This window comes from Anabas testudineus, chromosome 14 (assembly GCF_900324465.2).
Source record: "Anabas testudineus chromosome 14, fAnaTes1.2, whole genome shotgun sequence".
Taxonomy (NCBI): Eukaryota; Metazoa; Chordata; class Actinopteri; order Anabantiformes; family Anabantidae; genus Anabas; species Anabas testudineus.
Genome location: NC_046623.1, coordinates 6,757,222 through 6,778,301, shown reverse-complemented (window position 1 = coordinate 6,778,301; position 21,080 = coordinate 6,757,222). Strand labels below are relative to the sequence as shown.

General features: G+C 41.7%; 3 protein-coding genes across 8 annotated transcripts in view; all 3 read right to left on the bottom strand.

Moving 5' to 3' along the window:
• Nucleotides 1-2,047, bottom strand: part of LOC113170032 (RNA-binding protein Musashi homolog 2) — a 197,017-nt gene extending 194,970 nt beyond the window's left edge. For all 6 annotated transcript variants that reach the window (XM_026371891.1, XM_026371892.1, XM_026371894.1 and 3 more), the window contains exons 1-4: nucleotides 1,882-2,047; nucleotides 1,396-1,436; nucleotides 964-1,045; nucleotides 232-316 (exon numbers count right to left, since the gene is read on the bottom strand). In XM_026371891.1, the coding sequence (XP_026227676.1) occupies nucleotides 232-316; nucleotides 964-1,045; nucleotides 1,396-1,436; nucleotides 1,882-1,943 (270 nt within the window). In that variant the 5' untranslated portion in view covers nucleotides 1,944-2,047. The remainder of the gene's footprint in view (nucleotides 1-231; nucleotides 317-963; nucleotides 1,046-1,395; nucleotides 1,437-1,881) is intronic.
• An 8,774-nt stretch (nucleotides 2,048-10,821) lies between these two features.
• On the bottom strand, nucleotides 10,822-13,318 carry LOC113170620 (oligodendrocyte-myelin glycoprotein-like). The gene is made up of 2 exons (XM_026372774.1): nucleotides 13,198-13,318; nucleotides 10,822-12,452 (listed from the first exon to the last, which is right to left on the bottom strand). The coding sequence occupies exons 1-2, from the start codon at nucleotides 13,203-13,205 to the stop codon at nucleotides 11,099-11,101; spliced, it is 1,362 nt and encodes a 453-aa protein (XP_026228559.1). The 5' UTR covers nucleotides 13,206-13,318; the 3' UTR covers nucleotides 10,822-11,098.
• A 1,360-nt stretch (nucleotides 13,319-14,678) lies between these two features.
• Nucleotides 14,679-17,127, bottom strand: LOC113169113. Its single transcript, XM_026370272.1, has 2 exons — nucleotides 16,928-17,127; nucleotides 14,679-15,751 (listed from the first exon to the last, which is right to left on the bottom strand). The coding sequence occupies exon 2, from the start codon at nucleotides 15,741-15,743 to the stop codon at nucleotides 15,003-15,005; it is 741 nt and encodes a 246-aa protein (XP_026226057.1). The 5' UTR covers nucleotides 15,744-15,751; nucleotides 16,928-17,127; the 3' UTR covers nucleotides 14,679-15,002.
• Nucleotides 17,128-21,080: the final 3,953 nt, after the last annotated feature.

Sequence of the window (21,080 nt, the reverse complement as noted above, 5' to 3'; positions counted from 1 at the left end):
TATAAAATAGTTACCCTAGAGTTGTGTTTTATTGCTAGGCTTAGTGTTGAAGCGACCATCATACATTTAGCCTTTACACATGACCTTGATCCACACAGCCTGTTAACCTAAGAGGTGTTTCCCCACAGGGCCTCAGGCAATGAAAAATCACACTGAGGGCTTTTACTGGCACAGCAGTGCAATCACAAAACAAGGAAACACTTACATAGGGTGCACATAAAATTAACTCACCGTCTTTGAGTCTAATTCGTGGTGTTGTTGAGCTAAGACTTTATCTACGCTGGCAGCATCTGTAAACGTAACAAACCCAAATCCTCTGCAAAAACAAAGACACACACAGATAAAAACAAAAAGAGTGTTAAAATAATAATAATAATAATAAATGCATACACAGAAAAAAAAACATAATAATCAGATTTCTTTCTACCAAATGCAAATTATCACTGTATGTTGTGACTTGCAACACAAACACACACACACACACACGAGCTTCACAGCACCATCATCTTCCTGTGCCCTTATTATCGTTACAATATTGCACTGTGATGTATTCATAATCCAGATTATGGATGTCCTGTGGCACACTTGAACGTCAAACTGAGGACAGCGCTGCTGATCACTGTTGTTTGCTCCGCTACAATATGAAGACGACACTACACCAACATTGTGGTGCAGTCACAAAGTCAATGTCAAATTGCATTCGGCCGCAGCTTTACAGCAGCGAGCATTTAAGCTTATCTGGGGCTTGCTGTGAAACCACACACACACACACACACACACACACACACAGGCGCGCACACGGGGGACACACACAGACACACAGAGACACACACGCGAACACGTGTGCGCGCAGACACACAAACACACACACACTCTCTCGCCGGATTAATAGTGAACACGGACAAAGTAAAGCGATATCATGGCATGCAGTCGAAAGGAAAAGTAGAAAAGCCCTGCGTTTACCTTGAGCGCTTTGTCGTGGGGTCTCTCATCACCATACATTCTCTGATTTCTCCGAATTTACTAAAATAGTCTCTAAGGCTGTCTGTGAATAGAGAAAATATGTCGGGTCATTTTGGTGGAAACATATGGGCATGCTGTTGTCACTGTATTTGTGGGGATGGGGTGGTGAGGAGTGGTGGGGGGGGAAGAAACACCCCGCGATGCGCATAGGGGTCGAATAGAGGACTTCAGATGGACGGAGATCAAAAATAACATCGTGCACACACACACACACACACACACACACCAGAGAGAGACATCCCATACAGTACACTACTGCACAGTGCACATTTTGCACATACACCGCCAGCAGCAGCCACAACAAGCACTCAGTCACAGCGACAAAACAACAAGAAATGCTGGAGACGGCGTAAAAGCGAATAACAGTCTCACCTGGTGAGGTTTGCCAGCTGAGGCCACCGATAAACATTTTACTGTAAGGGGAAAACACAACAGAAGTGAGTCCAGATGTCAGTTCGGCCATTTTGACGACTAACTACTTCTAAAAGCGACCTTAAAGGATGAAGGAAGACTATGAGAGCACATTCGCGCTCAGTAATAAGAGTGTCTTCGCGGAAAAAAAAAAAAAGAAAAGAGAGAGAGGAGGGTGGTGGAGGTGGAGGTGGAGGTGGTGGAGGGAGAGAGAGAGAGAGAGAGAGAGGCCACTCTCGCTACGAAAGCTTGAGGTGTTTAAAACTGCATCTGGAAGCGGAGCCGTGCGCCGCGGTGAAGTGCGTACTGTGGGGGCAGTCCAAGTCCTCTCCAAGACGTGGTAACATGAGAAATAAAATAACAAAAAACAAACAAACCAAAAAAATAAAAAAATAAAAAAATAAAAAAAGCCCCGTAGCTTAGCGTGAAATGTAGACAGATTCTTACCCCGGGTCATGTTGGGAATCATTTAGGCTTCCGGATGTGGCTTGACTCCCGTCTCCTTCCATGTCTATTCCAAACTATGGGCTGGGACTACGGCGGCAGCGAGAGACGCGCACAGATACGGCCGGAGATAAGCAGAGCGCCGCTACGAGAGTATCACTGAGCCGGGAATGAGAGCGTCACACGTGGGATCAGCTCAGCCCCCTGCTCCCGCCCCCTCCCTCCCTCAGCATGCGCTACCTTGGCCCACAGAGGGGGGGGGGGCGGAGCCTGGCGCTGTCACCTAACCAATCCAATTGACGTCAGTTCGGCCAATCTGCGAAGCACTCCTCCGATTTGTCATTTAATTAAGCAATGAGCCACTAGAGGTGAAAGTGGCTTATTGCTGCTCTGAAGCCCCGTGGACACCATCAATGACCAAAAAGAAATCAACAAAACCCTTCTCCTCCCCCCCCCCCAGTGCGATATTTGGGGGTAATTGTGTTATTTTAGGACACTGGAAAGTGGCAGCAGAGCGATTTCTTTTTCCATAATTAGCCCATGTTAACTTCTTCCGCCATGTAATATAGTCCCCCCCCCCCCCCACACACACACAGAGAGCAGCTGTTTGGTAAATAATATCTAATAAGGCCATATCTCGTCATCTAACTGTTGTTTTAACACATGTGTGTGGTTTTGATGAGCTAAAAGTGCAAGTGCACTTCATAATATAATTGCAAGGTGATTTGCCATACTTTCTTCCTATACAAGGTTATTTTTGTTGTTATTTAAATGTGCTATGCCTTAGCTATGGCCATTAGCTTTATGTATGTTCCATGCACGTTTTAACAATGGTATAATGTTAATATCAATTGCAAGATAATTTCAGAAAAGATGTCTTATTTTTGGTGGTTGACTACCATAAGTTATCAAATCTGTGTCCAGGCAAGTTTAAAACCTGCAGAAATGTGTGTGGAAAATCTCGGCGGGTGCCCCCGTGGTGTAACCTTTAACTCATATATTTGTCAAAATAGCCAACAAGGACTTTTCCTTTGGAGATCAATGAGGTATGGTATCCATGCATACAGTGGAGTAATTGTGAATCTCTTCATGTAGATGACCTGTAATGAGCTGTCAGCCCTGCTCTCTGCACAATGTACAATATATTGGGGGTAGCATTAGCTGGTTGATCCACCTCATAACCCTGGAGAAGAAGGGGCTGGGCAACCAAAAACCGAGAACAATGCCTGTTTGCAGAAGATTTATTTATTTTTTCTATATCCACACAGTATGCTATCAAAAGAACATAAGTACATTTCATGTACAAGTTATTTCTTAAATAATATAAAACCTTTGTATCCATGCAAGAAAACCATTCAGACAACAACAAATACGAGCCGAATAAATGCAGTTTTTATGCATCTTAGCTTGAGAATATAAGACCCCACCACCACCACCCCCCAGAGCTATATGAAATGTGACTGGTGATCATATTTCATTATTAACATTCAGAAGTTTCTTGAATGGGGCTGTCACTGCTGACTGTACAGTGCTCCACCAGAGGGAATTTCTTATCTGGCCAGGCAGCATGTTTCTGAAACAATGACTTAGATAAAAACCAAATAACAGCACTTTTGACAGTTTAACAGCTACAATTCTGTCACTATTTAAGAGATACTCCACATTGCAACTGTCTGTATTTCTCAAACAAAGGTATAGAAGCAATTGGTGGCAATTCCTTATAGCACAGGAGTGTCAGAGAAAATGGAAATATGACACTTTGTAGGAAAGACTATTACTTATTCCAGCTTCTTTGCACTATTGTTCTGTCCCATGCCACTGGGTGATACATCTAAGATTTTATTACTGTTGCATGTTCCGTAAGCTGTCAAATGTGTGGCAGCATCGTACAGTATATGCCTAAATGTGAATGTAGGAAAATCAAATCCACCTGCAGAGAGAGAAAAGTGAAGGAGGCTATAAATTGTAAATTGACATGCAATATGAGGCCTGAGAAACAACAGGATTTAAAGCTCATCACAAGGTGTGCCAAAGTCACTGTGGACTTAGCACACAAAGAGAAAAATATATGTTTTTTTTTTTGCCCAAATAAAAACACTTAAGGCCCTGGTTTTCACAGTGTAGTTGTAAATTATTCTTTTTTTTTTCTTTCATGGCTTTTCTGTTTGCTAGAATTATACCATGAAGGGGCAAAGTCAAATAGGACAGAAAAGCTACAATAGGTGTGACATTTTACAATATTTGATCAAAGGTTGTAAACCGCATTTGGAACCAAAACCACCTGATGCCAAAGCAGACACACCGTGTCATATTTAAACTGTACAAATCAGCAACTCTTTCTCATCTTTGGGAATGAGACCAGCACTAGGTTTGGGTTTCTCGATCTCTTTGCGCTGATTGAAGGAGAAACATGGATAGATTTTTAAATTGAGTAGCATTCTTCTTTAATCTGAGCAGCCACCACTGCCTGATGAAAGTGCCCAAAATGTTTATCCCCCTTTAAGCAACTTTAGGCTCTGTGACAGCTCTGCTTTTGGAGCAGTTGAGCATTTAGTACTGAATGAGTAGAAAAAGGAAGGGTATGTACAACATCCCTTGTTGCTCACACAGTTGTATCATCATGATTTAGTATTTATGAATGTGACAGAGAATGAGCACTCTCATCCTGCACGCTTTAAACTCGTCCGTGCTGAATCATAATTCACTCTTTGCTTTACATTCAAGGAAAATGCAAACATTTCTAAAATCATGTAGTTGTGTCACTGCAACTATAGTCGGCATTCAGTGCTGAAAGATGAACTGCTTTTTAATAGAGAGGAAACTCAGCTTGCAAAAAAAAAAAAGAAAGAAAAAGCTTGTAACTAATCGAGCCTTTGCATGAAAACTGGAGGATTTGGGGATTGAGAGAGAAGTAAAATTGATAGTGTGTGAAAGAGCTGAGGGGAAAAAGAAAGTGAGAGAAGCAACAGACTCACTGGCAGTGTTATGAGATGCTGTTTTGAGAAGAGGCATCCTGTTTCCTGTTGCAGTAATCATTTTACGCCCTCAGAAGCTTCACATGACCTTGGAGAAATTGTTCTTGGATCACATATAACCCATTTTCTCTGCACAGATTCCTCCATACAATCCGTGCATGAAACACTAACCTAATTTTTTATCTGTACATGTTTGCTAATGTTAATATGTATCATAATAAATCATTTTAAACACTGATGCTTCCCTTAAAGTGAAACTCGAAGTCTACTGGGGCATGTCTAAACATTTGCACATGTGATAATTATCACAGCCCACCACATGTTTCAAAATAAAAATCCAATGTACTTTAATCCTACCTCAGATCTCAGAGTAAATACCTTCCGTCACTCACATGTGATTGTTATGGATATTATTCGAACACCCTCGAGATGTTGTTAATGTTATCCTTCAGATTTTGTGAATGATTTCACGTTGATCACTTGGGATAGAGTGATCTCGACTTTCCTCACGAGGGCCTATTACAGTGAAATTCAGAATCCTGAGGAAAGCTGCAGAGAAGGCTGCAGATGTGAACAAATTGTCTCCCTCTAGTGTCCTCTCCTTCTTTGCTGAGTTAAAGCACCCCTCAGACTGCTGGGAGAGAGCCAGATCGAAACATGCATAATTGACAGTCCTATTTCAGGAATTAGCCACCCACCAAACGACGGACTACCTGCTCTTTCATCCTGTCAGGAATAACTTAGCATCTTATAAAAGTCTATTTCCGCCATGTAGAATTATTGAATGGTAAACTGAAGAATTGAATAAACGCACATTTCTGCTCTCATCACTGAAGTATATTTTACCTCCGGTGGCTGTGTAAAAAAAAAAAAATGCAATGACCAAACATGATATATGAGGATTACTGCAAATGTCTATCTTCAGAACCACATGGAGAAACTATAAGAAAACAGATCAGTAGGAAGGATGTTCTGGTGATGAGTGATTTCTCTCTCCTATTATGCCTTCTGTAACTACGCAGATGAGTTAATTAAGCTGTGCCCGAGGCTTCACATTAGCATTCCAGGTAGATAGGCCACTGTGATATTCAGACATCCACATTATTAAAAAATGAAATTGTAATATTGACTTTTGAAATATCTCAAATGCATTAGGATTCACCACGTTTACAAATTATGCTTGCACTGTCCCAAAAATACAGTGTTCTATTGTGCCCTAAGACCCCTTAAGGACGAATTGTTCCCTAGAGTATAATAAAACAGCCAAAGTAGGTTTCAAACTGTATGCAAAGCAAAATCCCCAAACTGTGCATGAACTGAAGATGAGTGTTTCCAGAATTAACTACATTTTTTCTTTCCTTTATTTTATTTTGTTGTATTTTTTTTTTTTTTACCTCAGTATTAAAAGACCATTTACATGTGGGGCTCTTTTAGACCAATCAGGCTCAAGTCAAGTGGATGATGACGACGTCGTTTACCTGCTCCACTGGGCTGGGAGATAAGCTCGTGCCCCTGCTGCTCCCTGGAATGTTCTGGCTGCTGTTTGAACGACTCCAGAAAGAGCTGTGTGTCTTACAGACGGTGACGTGTGGTATTAAAGCACAGAGAGGAGCCGTCCCATCGCCTGTACAGTCAGCAGTGGGGGAGAAAGATGTGTGTGGTGGCCTTTTGGGAGTCTTTGACAAGACCGAGGAAATGGTACACACCTTCCCCGTACACAAACCGACACACAAAGTCGTGTGAGCTGCATCATTTTTAAACATTTTAACTTCTGACTTCGAGTCAGAGCTTTCCATCACCAGATGAACTTTTTCCACTCTGTCAAAGTACATTTTGTTAAAATCCTCTTCAAGACAAATGTGCGCCATGCAAATTAATTCTCATGCAAATGAACAGCACACGCTTAAGATTTCCTCTTTCTAACAGTGTTAAGACACTCGTGCACGACTTGATCCAGTTTGCTTTCATGAATGCCTGTATGTCCTGCACAGCCATTGTGAATGGTGAGCAGGCCCCACTGTCGTCTTCTGTCTCATTCTTTGTTTTCTACTCCTTTGACTTTTCTTTACTTCCCGTCTTTACTTACCTTGTTTTCCTTAACTGGCTGCCACGATATATTCTCTCAGTTGCTAACCATTTCCTATTCTGCAACCACCGACCTTAACACTGACCTTGCCTTGTCTGTGCCATTGAGACAAGAGCGAGAGATACCGTATCCTCAGCTTCCCCCCACTATGCTGCAGGGTTGAATTTTGCCTGTCTCATCAGTCTTCTGGCTGCTAGAGTACGGCTTGTTATTTCTTCCAGATTCCTACACATTTCGCTTTTCAGCTGATCAGTGTCCAGACTGGAAAACATTGCTGTTGGCTCAAAGAGATGGCAAGCCTTGGCATATAGACCCAAACTGTCAATACAGATTAGGTTTATCAGATAAACGTTATCTGCAACATTTGAGCACTCTTTGGTTGGGTACCAGCCTAATTCTGGGTTACAATTGATATTGTGATGCAGGCTCAGAGGAGGTGAAATTGGCAGCGTTTGGTTTTAGTTATAGCATGTCACTCTGTGTAACGCCACCACGCATGTCAGCTTTAGCCTGTCGGAATGGCCCGCAACAATAGGTCTCTAGTTTTCTATACAGTTACTGTCCACAGGAAGAGGTTTCACTTGAATCCAATGAGCTGTATTTGTATCACAATGTTGCTTCTAATATTTCTGTGTTTGACGTTGAAGAAGAATATGACTGAAAAGGTCACAAATGTGTCTGCATAGATGTTTTTATGTATTTATTTAAATCACAATCATCAGTCAAATGGGAGTTATTCATCAGTACATCAAGTTGTATCACTGCAGTTGACTTAAATACAGTATTTCTTTACCTCCATAACAAAAACATGGGTTTGTGTGCATTCTCAAAGGTAGTGACAGTGTTTTAAAGGGGTTCTGGGGAATAGTTGCTGTCAAGGGCATGTTGTGACCTGGGGAAGAGCACAGTCATTTTTCCTCTGACTGCCATGTCATGGGCTAAACATTCATTTCTGCCCCTTCACCACCAGAGGGCACTCAGCACATATACATGTGACTCTCAGTCCGCATGTGTACCCATGGACATGGCTCAAAATGAGAAGTCTGCTATGCTCCTTTTAGGAGACGCGAGTCTAAAATTATCCCCAGGGTCACCACCTACAGTGGCCTTCAGGCCTGTCTTACCTAGGGGGAGACTGTGTGAGAGCTACAGGCTGGAATAAGGGCAACAACTATAATGTTGTGGTGTTTTCCGGACTCACTTCATTTCTATAAGAAGAGATTAAAATCAGAGGATCAGAGGTGTTAACTGACACCAAGAATCTATCAGTGGACCACTAGATACTTTTTATACAACAAAGATCTGTGTACACATGCACAGTGAGTGGTTGTGAATTGTAACACATTACAACACACTGTATGTTTTTTAAGTTTTTATGATGCCATTGTCTGAACAGGGTTATATATAAAGCCAAAGGTGACTTGAATTGAAGTTGAAGAACACAAGAGGGCAGTGGGGTTGTTGGTTACAAAGAAATGCACTAAGGGTGAGTCTTGCTGAGTGCGGTTGAAAAAAAGAAGGCAGTTCATTCAATACAAGCCTGGGTGGAGAGAGGAAAAAGGGAGTTATGGCAGCAGTAAATGACGCTAGCTGTCTACACCTTGTCAGTTATTAGAAGAAACCAGAAGAGAAATCTGACATTACTTTGTGTTGTCTACAGAGAAAATAATTGGCCAGCAGGCCAGCTCCCTGGCACATATAGTACGTGTGCAGCTAAAGGGACATGGAAAGAAAAAATAAAAACATTACAAGGTCCTAGCAATAAATAAATATATATTGCAATAAGAATTGAGAATCCATATCTGAGTTGCACATCCTCGTTTTGTCTTTTGAAGTTTCATAAACGATGCCTACACTGGAAACCTACGTCTGATTCTGCAGACTTGCAGAAATGTACTGAATAAACTCAATTAAACAACTCTTAACATGTAAAATCTGATTAAATAATGGATGAGGGGAGTTAGCAACAGAACCTGAGAACAGAGGGTTTAATTTTAAAAGAATTGAAAATGAAAGTCGTCTGTCTTTACGCTGTGAGTCATGCACACAAATAAACAGCACACTAACCACAGGTTTCTGTCTGTTTTGGCTTCTGTTTCTAAGCTATAAATACGCACAATGTATTCACCAGACATTCGATTTTTCTGAGTGAAAGCTGGCATGCAGATAAAATGATGAGTTGTTATTATTCACCCCTTCTCATGATGTTCATTATACTGTGTGTTTCCAGTAAACGTTCACAACAACATGCTCCTGTTCAAGGCTTTCAACTAATGTCTTAGTGCGAGTGAGCTAATCGAGTACAGTCCACGGCTCCATTGGGATTGCATCACATGTTTACCATTCAGTACGTGGGTGGCATCGGTTGGGCCTGTACCTGGCTGAACTTCAGGGTCACCTGTTCACCGGGCTCTCCCTTTCCTGTGCCACCCTGCCGTGTCGCAGATGTTTCTGCATGTGAGATGTTCCTACTTCTCTTGATGTGGACCATATAGAGTTCATGCACTAGTAGTTCACATAGTTTCGGTTATTTATGCTATGTAAGCATGCAAGTACAGCAGGTGCTTATTTTCTACTATTTTCTTATAGAAAAAGAACAGTGCAACATGGTTGGACATAATATTTTCGAGTTATTACTCAATCACCGATAGATAAGGCTGTGTTTGCTCTGGGCAGTATCCAGTTGATTAACTGTGAGGCAAGGTCTGACTAAAATCAGATTAAATGTTTTTGTGCTCATGCTGAACCTTCCTTCTTCAAATTCAGCAAATACCTTTGAAAATCTATGCTAATTACATTTGAGTAAGTCGCAGTTTGATCGGTTTAACTTTTCTAACCTCCTTGTTTTTCTTTTATTATTATTGAGCAACTGCAGCCCCCACGAGAGTTGACACCTGTGTCAAAGACACATGGGAGATGAAGTTGTTGAATACTAAAAATATAATTGCAGCGTGTCTGGCCTCTCTCCTGAGACTTAATCACTGAAACAGTTTTAAATTAAAAGCACCAGTCAGCAGTGCGGCGTGGAGTGAAACTGTAGAATGAAGCAAAATGTAGTGTGGCTATATTCAAACAATCATCAAATAGCTGTAAATATCTCAGCACGTTTATTCCACTTTACAGAAATCACCCTGAAGAACAATCCAAAACTGACTCTGTCTTCTTTAGTTTATCAAATGCAGCTTACTTACTATTTTGGCACCTCGTGTGAATGTATTACTGAAATGTAAAATCTGTAGGCTGGTACACTGCCGCTATTTCTGCTTAATGCTAACAAGATTTGAATATCTTAACATTTCACATAAATAAGCTGAAAATGTCTGTGCTTTGATACTCTGCAGCAATATACCAGTAAGTTAGCATTCCTGGAGCGTCCAATCACCATGCAGATCATTTTCACAAGTGTCACTGAATCATGAAGGACACTTAAGTGTGCGATGTGATTGAAATACAGAAGCGGCGCTCGGCACTCAGGGTGTGTTAAAGATAGTGACACTAAATTGTCCATTTGTTTGCCCTCTGCTCCGCAGAGTCTCCGCTGTTCCCTGGTATGAAGACTGGTTTCTAACGTCATGATGAATCCAGAAAAGAATGCTTTTCTACAATAGTCAGTGATTTAGACAAACGAGCATGCATACATCTAGTAAAACAGGCAAAACATACCACAGGAGATAATAATAACTTTGAATCTCAAATGTTTGTCCTGACCAGGAAGCCAAATTCAGCCAATAGTTGTAGATCCACATAGTAAAGATAAAATATACATACAATCATAATATGTAGGCTAGAAAATGTACCATGAAGCACCTACATAAATCGTGGTTGCACATAAGCACCAAACGATATAATACTCTGGTTCCTGAATGTATAGTGCCATCATGTGTTAAGCTGAATTCATTACAGTTGTATAATTTTAAGACTGAGGTTTAAGGGGAGTCCTGTAAAAATGTTATTTGAAAAACTAAAAGATTGTTTTTACCTATAATTCAAAAAATACCATCATACCATACTCAGAATGAGTCATTTTGAAATGTATCACAAAGCCTGTCATTTCTATTGTAAATCATCTTGTTTGCTGGACAAAGCTGTTAATCTACAAATAAAACAGTCAACAGTCGTGTGCGCTGTGAATGGATGTGCAGTGTTTTTAATTTGCCTTTCAGAGAACTTGTTGCATTGTAATCGACAGAAGGAGAGGCATCCAGGAGCAGGTCGCCAAAGCCGGGCAGCCGTTGCTGAGGCCATTAAGAGGAGCCTGGTTCGGCCTCCTCACACTCCTGGTGCGAAGTGTGGTTGTTTTCTTTGTGTGCATGGAGGGATTCTCTGTTGTAAAGAACTGGTCTGTGGCCAGCGTCAAGTCAGCCCTGATGGGAATTTCAGTAATGAAGCTTGTGTCAGTGGGGCGGAGTGAGTCAGTGGGTGAGGCATCTTTCGCGCTGGAGAAGAGCTGGGAGTCCGTGTCTAGCGTGTGATCTGCAGCAGCTGGGCTAGCAGTTGCAGAGGAGTGACTAATAGCTAGGTGCGTGCCCATGCTTCTGGGTGTACTTGAGGTCTCTTTGGGGGGGTGTGAGGTGCTTAGCAGAGCAGAACCAGACAAGTACCACCACTTGGTGACACCAGTGTCAGGAGGCGTGAAGCTAAGGTCCTGGGCACTGGCTGCCAGAGGGGGCAGGTTGTAGGAGGCAAAGTGCCACCCTCCAGTCCTGCCAGGGCGCACCCCTCCACAGACAGGCTGGGTATGGCAGGGGCAGCCTAGGACACGGGCAGGGGTGTGCTGAATCCAGGACAGTAAGTAGGTAATGTTGGTATGAAGGTGACAGGCCCAAGGGTTGTCTCCCAAAGTGATGAGTCTGAGTGATGTCATCTTGTTCAGCACTCCGAATGGCAGCGTGAAAAAGCGGTTGGCGTGCAGATATAAGTAAGTTAGTCTGGAAAGCCGGTCCAGAGAACCCGGTAGCACCTTCACAAGCAAGTTGTGGGACAGGTCAAGAGCCTCCAGGTGTATAGGCAAGTTGGTGGGCAAAGTCCAAAAGATATTGTTGCTTAGGTTGAGGGTGCACAGATTGATCAGTGTGTTGTTGATGAAGGTGGCTCGCTGAAGCTTGTTGTTCGAGAGGTCAAGCAATCGCAGATTCCACTGGTAGGCTGTGTCATTCTTGTCCAGCAACTGGAGGCGGTTTGAGGCGGCATAGAGCTGCCAGAGTGAACGAGGCAAGCCGGTGGGCAGGTGGCCGAGCCGGTTGTGAGACAAATCAAGGATGCGGAGATGGGTGTAGGAGGTGAGCTGGCCGTCCAGGTTGTGAAAGCGGTTGTGGGATAAGTTGAGGGAGCGCATGTTGTGCTGCAGGCCTTCGGGCAACTGCCTCAGACCCCTCCAGGAGCAGTCTACCTCCCTGTGGCTGCGGCCGCAGGAGCACATGGAGGGACACACGGCTAGGACGTGCAACACCAGCAACGACACAAGCAGCAGTCCCAGAAGGGCTTTGTTAGGGGAAGTCTTCAGGAGCACATGTCTGCAAAAAGAACAACAGGGAGAGGAGTTTTTACTCTTCTCTAGCTTCACGAGCAGCACTGTGAACGCAGAAATGTTGCCTGCACCGTGTTTGGACAGTAGGATGCAAACATTTGCTACTTGTAATGTAAAAGAAGCATCATGACTGCAGATGAACTGGTTTCATTGTTTCTTTAGAGCTCCACCTTCTGCTAGAATCTCCTTTTTTCTCCCTCTTTTTCTGTCACACACACAAACACAGAGAAACACCCACATCTCTTATGCACATGCACGCTGTAGTGTACAGTCCCACACAAGCTGTCCAATGTTTTCTCCACATCACTGCACTGCTTGCAGGTACACAAATGAACATGCCAAACTGGCTCCCATAATTGTGCAGGCATGTTCCTTTCCAGGCATATAAATGATAAATATTTGACCTGATCTGTGGGGATAGTTCTAGTCTATTCAAGAACATCATTCATCACGAAGGATGAGACGTCCCTGTAGTCATTTTCCTTGGCATCAGTTTACGTGTTCGGTCATCAGTAGCTGTCAGTGCAGTCAGTCCCATGCTCTCAGAGGAGGAGAACTAGCTCAATAGATGGGTTTTCTTAATGACTCCACAGAGAACTCATACATCAGCGTGTCCAGAGGCAAGCAAAGATAGAACCAGGAGCTCTACACTGCTGAAACTGCAGTATATGTGATCCAGGGTGTGGCACAGTGTGTGTTAAAAGAGGATAGTCAATTTATTTCTCACTCACCTTTTCATCTTATCATTCCAGTCACTTTTCTCTGCTCCTTTTCGCGGTCCACTCTCTTCTTTCTCCTCTCTCAGGACCAGCTGCTGTTCTGCTGAAGGTGAACTTTTTTTTTTTTTTTTTTTTTTTTTTCTACGACAGAATTTGACCCTTGCTCACTTGTCCCGTGCACGTGTTTGAGGTTCGCCTTCACCGCCGTGCACTTTGGTCTGTCGGTGCCCTCTCAGTCGCGAGTTTTCTGCTGGCTCTTATTTGGATCTTTTGGGTCGGCGCGATCAGGCACTGCAGGATCTGGATCCACTATGTGCAGTGGAGTGAGAGGGGAGGAGGGTGCTGGTGAGAGAGGAAAGTATTGGGAGGGGGTAAGGAGTAATGGAGCGCATTCTGCAGGGGTCCCTGAATGCAAGACTGCCTCAAAGAAAATCCCTCAATCCCACATCCAGCAGCTTTCAGGATTTACTTCTGCATTTTAAAGGGACAGCTACTGTTCTGCTTAGATTAAATGATACATTTTCAGCTGTTTGTGTTCAAGATAAATTCGACACTACCATCTGCATCCCCTATACAAAGTAATGCAGTGCTGCTGTAATTTTTTATTATCCCCATCTAAATTTAGAGGCTGCCCCAAAAAGCTTAAAGAGCAATTATAATATCATTGCTCCTCTTGTTGCAGAGGACATCCCCTCACTGCAGTTTCCTACCTGTCATCAGCTACTGTCCATTCTGCACTGCATCACTGTACTTTACCACACTGAATTACACACCAAGCGAACTTATCAGCACTGAGACAGATGTTAATCAGGATTTAAACTTACAAAATGTTATGAGTTCACCTTAATCATGTTGCATCATAGTACAGGACTGATTTATGCTACCACAGTGAGTCTTTTCCTATTTGTTTGTTGCTACCTCATCTACCTCACTTCCAACCAGGATCCACCTCCTCTCAAAGTTTCACCTTATTCACTTTGACTACATAATTCCATTAACAGCTGATTTATTGAGGATGACCTAAACTGCATCACACCCCTTGACTTGCAGAGCTACCCTAAGGTGTTGCCATCCGCTTGCTTTTGTGTTTTGCACTGCAGAGTTGAAGGTTTCGATTCAGGGCCGAGTCGGCAGAGGCTGGACTGTGGAGGACAAACCATTCAGACTTTCGAATGAAAGGTGCACATCTATTACGGCGTCATGAGTAAGCAGATAAACAAATATCTGCACAGGATGGCGGAAGCCACCCCGTATTGGGGTTTTCAAAAGGTTTTGTGTGCGGCTTTGTCAGCTCTGGCTGAGGTGAAAGAGAGCGTTCTTTCTGAGTTCAGTGGCACTGCCCAGAAGAGGCACATTCTCTGCTTGCTAATCAAGCAAGCGTCCCTCTCTCTCTTTCTCTCTATCTCACACAAACACACACACACACACACACAGTTAACACAGCCACAACTAAATGGCAAATGGCTTCATAATCATCAGCAGTCACAACAAGATTCATATTAATCTGTGTTTTATTCTATGGTTGTTTCATGCAGATATATGTTAGAAATGTTGTACAAAAGTAAACAGTGTATGTCACATGTTGGCCTCCACAAAGGTGTATTATAATATTACTGTATTATTTATATTCAAAACAAACAAAATGAAGTGAGAAATACTAAATAAACCAAATACGTCACATCACATTTATCAGCACACACATTTATTTAAACTGCTGTGATACGAAAGCTGCTAAAAAACGGATTGTGTATTTACATTAAAGGGGTTGTAAAGCTATGAAAGCATTTGCTCGGGTGATGCACATGAAATGCACAACTCTACACCACATCCTCCGGTTCCTTAGCGACCTCCTCCGAGGGAGCAGCCACAGCGCTAGGCTGGGAATTGGTGGTATCCTCCTGCGGCTGTGAGGTGGACGGAGCTTCAGCAGCGGTGACTGTCGGTGCTTCCTCATCGGTGGCGGTGCCTTCCACTTCCTTCTTGTTCTCTTCTCCCGTTTGTTCCTCTTCATTTGCCTTCCCTGCTTCTTCCTTGGCGGTACCATTGCCCATGTCCTCCTGCGCTTGACCCATGTCAGACATTAACATGCTGGTCTCTTTCACTTCCTGCTCACACTTGTCTTTGTCCTTCTCGGCGGTTCCTATCTTGTATTCGGAGTTGCTGATCAGGTCACTGTTGATGCTCAGCCTCCTCAGGCGTCTGCTCAGCTGGCACACCTTGCATGCCAACGTTAAAGTAGAAATGAGCAGGACAGCACAGGCTACGATCAACCCGCCAGCTACCGAGAAGCATAGGAAACATTCTTCAAACTTTTGAATTATACTTTTGGGAGTAGTAGTAGTGGTGCTTGTTGTGGCGGTGCTCTGTTTATTCCTTAATGAAGTGCTAGGAATAGGGGAGGAGGTTGTGAGTTTTGAAGATGACTGATTCGTCATCAAGCTGCTGGCTTCAGGCGGGGCTGTTTTTGGTTGTGTGGTTGATAGATCATCCAGGCTGTTATTTTCAGCTTGTACAGTTAAGATTCCAAAGCTGCACAGTAGAAAAAGGAAGCCATACATGTTGGTACCTGAGAAGACATGAAATGACACATAGTCAATGAAAAGTGTTACAACACAGTGTTACAGTGTTTAATCTAAGTAACCAACCTAAAACCTGTGAACCTGCAACATGGAATCTGATCACTGTAATCTGGGAACTACATGATTCTGTAAAATGAGAACGTCGCTTCTTACCCGAACTCCTTTGACTGAGTTACTAACATGAATTCTGCGTACCAAGTTACTCACTCTGATTCACCTGAGCTGAGTTATTATGTGCCTTTTTATACTATTGTTAGAACTGTCTATCTGTGTGTAACCCTGGGCTAAGACATTTTATATCATAATATATAATAACATTTACTTAGAATATTTATATATTATATCAACCTGTTCTTTGGATTTTAGATTTCGTTATTGTGATGAATTGTGATGGGTTCCTGACTAATTCATGTTGTGCTTCTGCAAACCAGTAATAACTCAGATCAGAGTTTTCTCTTGTTTTTGTTAACTTTTAATTATTTCGATATCGGCCTGACAGACCTGCGTCCTTACTGCAAGTCTCGACAGCATTCGATTCAGTGCTATTTAAAATACTTTATTTCTGTAATTTGTACTTTGTATTTCATGTTAGTTCTAGTTTCAGATATTTCAGTTCTTCTTTCAGTAATAACCACTACACACTCACATGTTTTCATTTGTCATTTCTAAATAGTGCAGGTATAATTGCATGTTCCTGAAAATAGCTGGCAATAAAACAGGCAAACCATAATTCTCAAAATTGTTTTACCAAGATTAAAGCCCAGTTGCTGGTTAAATATTGCCAATTTGTAGTGCTGTTAATTTCCACTGTGTTATACTGACTAGTGTTTCCATTATTTTGTCCTATTTACGTCACTTAAACAGCGAAAACACTTCTCTGACTCTATCTGAACGATGCAGTGAAATTAAACAGCATCTCTAAAATATAAATACAATGGAATCAACACTTTAGTGAAATAATTTAAACTTTATGATCTTCATGGAGGATTTATTTCAAGTCTGTTGTATTAAATTGGATTAGTTAAATTAATTAAACAAAATATTATTCAGATGGTAAAATGTATTTCCCTCTGTTTAGAGTTCATGCCATTGTTCTTTTGTCCATTTTTTTTTCTGCATTTACACTTTTGAGAAAAAAAAAATTAAAAGATAGAATCACTTACACTGTTGGTGGTCTTGACAGAGTCCCAAGAAGAATCTTGTTTTCTATATATAATAAATATGTGAGAGCTGTTTTGCAGGCAAAGAGAGCTGGACGACGTGTGATCGAGCTGAGGGAGAATAAGAATAATCCTGATCAATGACACTCTGATCAGGCTGTCTTTGTCTTACTTCTCCATTTGCACTATAATAAGATAAGGAAGTGGTTTCAGTGTTCGGCTCTATTCTGAAGTTCTGTAGTTTGTCACGCAGACATCTGTGGGGTGCCAGACTATAAAAAAATGTCATGCATTGTGAATGCGCGCACCTACCTCTAACCCACTGTTCATGACCTATTTCATTTCAGATCACTTGCCATTTTTGGGTTTAGTCCTTGTTTGAACCAGTGCAACTGTAATAACTTTGTGTAAAACTGTTTACAAAAATTAGACTTTTTGTTTAAAAATGCATGATTTCAGGGGTGAAGAGGGGTAAGGCTGCAAATGCACAAATTGTTTTTGTATTTTATTTCTGGTAATTGTATTTTATTGTTTTAAAAGTATCTCACTGGTGTCTTTTTTTAAAAGTCGGGTGCAGTGACGAGCAGTCTCACCTCTTGCATTGTTCATAATAACTTTGTTTCTCTACTGGGTCCACATATGGTTTTGGGTGATGAAAAAAGGAACAAACCCGCACACATCTTTTTCTGTGTCGTCTACGTTTTTATGCTCACCCAACGCACACACACACACACACACACACATACACTCACTGAGAAATCTAATTATGTTTAGGTTTCATGTCACATAGCTACACAAGGCCTGAAGATACCTAAAGAGAGACATATAAAGGTCTTTGTCAGTAAAACCACACAGTTTGAAAAGTTTTGCAGCACACTCTCACACAAACGATCAGATTCATATTCAGAGTGGTTTCAGAAAGATTTTCTGTCAGACATCTCCTCGCACATTATGTTACGTTGTGAAATAGCATTTTTTTTGCCTATTGTCCACGCTCAGACTAAGCCAAAAAACAAAATAAGAGTAACAGCAAAGACTGAAATCTGACAGGTGACAGGCTGTGTGATGTAGGTCATCGTCAGGGTTTCTGTATTTGGCTGCATTTATAAATGTCCCTCACCTCTGACTAGGGTTTGTGCCCCTGCTACCGAGAAACGCCCACAGTGCATGATGCGGCCACCACCAAACTTCACCTTTTAGCCAGCAAGGCAGGCTGATTACAGATGAGCAGAGCCTCTGGTGCACCAGACATAGAATTAGGTGATAAGAGCCTAGTTTTTTGTCTCATCAGATGAGCACATGCTTTCAGAGTCCTATAAAATGGTGTCTGACAAAGGCAAAACGTATTGTTCACATATCATGAACTTGGAATCATTAGTTTCTATGTGCATCTGTCTGGTTTAAGACTCACCCTGTGTGTGTATTAATATTCTGTCACATTCTTATTTGTGAGTAGAAATTGTGAGGTTGCAAGTCAGATTTTGCACAATTTCATTTTCTTTTGAGCTTCTTTAACCTCAGTCACCAAGCAGTTAAGTGACACAGAAAAGAGTAGTTCTTATTTGGTTTGTAAAGAAAAAGAAGAAGAATATGCAACTTTTGAATTACTTACCAAACTGTTTTGTGTGAAAAACTTTTTTTTTTTTTTACATGATTAGCATTTTAATTAAGATAGATAATTATACCACATGGATTATAGGTCTAAATAGTTTTGTTATTCTGAGTCCATTTCAGTTTTACAATTTTTAAAACATTTGCAAAAATTCTAAAAACGTTTTCACCAGATGAACTTTATTTGATCAGTTTAAATTAAATCCTTTAACAGAAAGTGCACAAAACGTGAAGAGGGCCTGAAGCCACATCATCCTGATTTCGAACTTACTGTATGTTTCACATTTCACAGCACTAACATCAGTCTCCTTAATTTGCATTGATTGCTGTATATTTATTTTATGTAGTTCCCCTTCTAGTTTCCTGTGTAACTATGTGCTTCCCATGTGATTTGCGGTCATTATAACAGTGTGCCTGCACCTGCACTTGTAACTTGCACTTTTAGAGCGATATGCTTAATTTAGAAAGTTGCCTCATTCCTGTAGACGACACCAGCGATATTTAAAAGCAGCTAATAAATTCAGCAGTCAGTAAGCATTACTCTCTGTGCTCAATAGTATTCTTTTCTTGCAGGCGTTGAAGCAAAGACCTCGGAGTAGATGTAGGGCAGTTGCACCCAATATCGGTTTAGACAATCTCGATGACAAGAACCAATAAAACCAGATAATAAAAATGGAAAAAAAAAAAAAAAACCCAACCATTTATTTCTGGGCGTGAGCATGTTCACACTGGTTTTACGCTTTGTCACACAACTGTATAGTGACGATATCAGACACTATCTTGCTTTGAACAGAAGGTTACTGTGCATGAGACTGAGATAAGAGGAGCTGTCGTAAATTTACATATGATATGTTGATGTGCTGGAGTGGATGTGTTATATATAAAAGTTGAATAAGAAATCGACTGGTAATTCTACTTAGAGGAGGAAGAGAACGAATTGAGGCTCAATATGTGCGAGAGGAAGTGAGACCAGAGGGAACAGATGACTTCATCTCAAAAGTTCCACACCTTCCCTTGAGTGATGGAAAGTCCCATCACTATTAACAATCTTGGTTTACAGTACTATATGCAGAAAGTGCATTCCCCCCCCCTTTCTTTATCTCTTTCCTTTTTTTTTGTCCATTCAGTTCTGTCTATAAATACCAGACTTGGTCAATGTGGTGGTGGACAGCTTCATTAAGGATAATCTCTAGACCGTCAATATACTGCTGACAGTTGTAGTGGTAGGCTCAGCAACTGTCACCATAGCTCTCTGACACCCACAACCAAACTGTGGTGATGTATGTGTAAAAGCGTGATCTGATCACAATCACACGCGCTGGTACCAACATTATAACGCTAAAGTCTTTAATCCTCACGTCCAGCATTTGATGATCGCGTGTGACCAAATCAAACAAACAGCTATTTGTCATTTGTTCTGATTGAGATTTGTGAAAGAAAGGACATTTTGTGTCTCCCTCCCAGCGAGGGAAGCAGTTTCAAAAAGCAGGTCATGTGATCCGGTACCACTTGGAGCTTACAGGACGAATAGAACGTCCTTTCTTTTCTGCTGGATTGACACCAGAAATCAATCCATCGTTCTTATGAGTCAAAGCTCCACTTCAGATGCAACCTTATTGATATCAGGTTTCGAGGACTGAATGCAGGCCGTATTTCTCACTTCACTGAAGGCTCCAAGCACATTGTATAATAAACTTTAGTATAGATTCACTCACTGAAAAGCTGCATAAGCAGAAATGGGAGAAACAAGCCCAGCAGTTTTTTGGAAGCTCATACAGGACTGTCTGTGCCAACAGTCCGTACTGCTGCCTCCAGTCTGCTGTAGACTGATATGGACTGGGGAGTGATACATTTAGGATTTGAATATTTTAACTAGGAGTATTAGTACTTTACAGAAGTATGTCTATTATCCAGAATGATCCTCCAAAATGCACTCACGATAAGTGAGCCGCGTTGCTCATAATTCATTCTGCACCGCAGCTTCAGACTTTCAAGCTGACACAGTCACAAGTTGTTTCCTTATTTAGGGGTGCATTTGCACACGAGCTAATTCGGTTGTTCTAAAAGAAAGCCACCTGAATAACACACACACAAAAACATCTCAACCAGCGTAATGTCAAAATGCACACAGCTGCAGCAAAAAAGCAGCACTGCATCAGAGTTCAGGGCTTTCTGTCGGGTCTTTGTGCCATCTAGAGGCAAACTGGGATGTTGGTCTGTGTGCAGCTTTTTACATGTTACAAAAACTTGACTCAAAGGAACTAGTTCATTATAGGAGTATTGCTCTAGCTGAGAATGAGCCTAATTATGGAGAAAATATTGTCTCGTGGATTTGAACGATATACAGAAAGGGTTAAATCCTTTAATAAAAACTGAAACCAAATATTTTAGAAGATGATAAACTTATAAACATCTGTAAACTAAATATTTAGGTTTTTTAGGATGAGTACGTGGATTTTGTGCTCTCAGCACGTGGGAAGGGAAGTTAAAATCAGTTAAAGACGGCGGTTTCCTCCCCACAGTGGAATAACAGCACGCACTCTTC

What these genes read in the sequence shown, in the direction of transcription:
- LOC113169113 (XM_026370272.1), bottom strand. Translation starts at nt 15,743, where the DNA reads ATGTATGGCTTCCTTTTTCTACTGTGCAGCTTTGGAATCTTAACTGTA.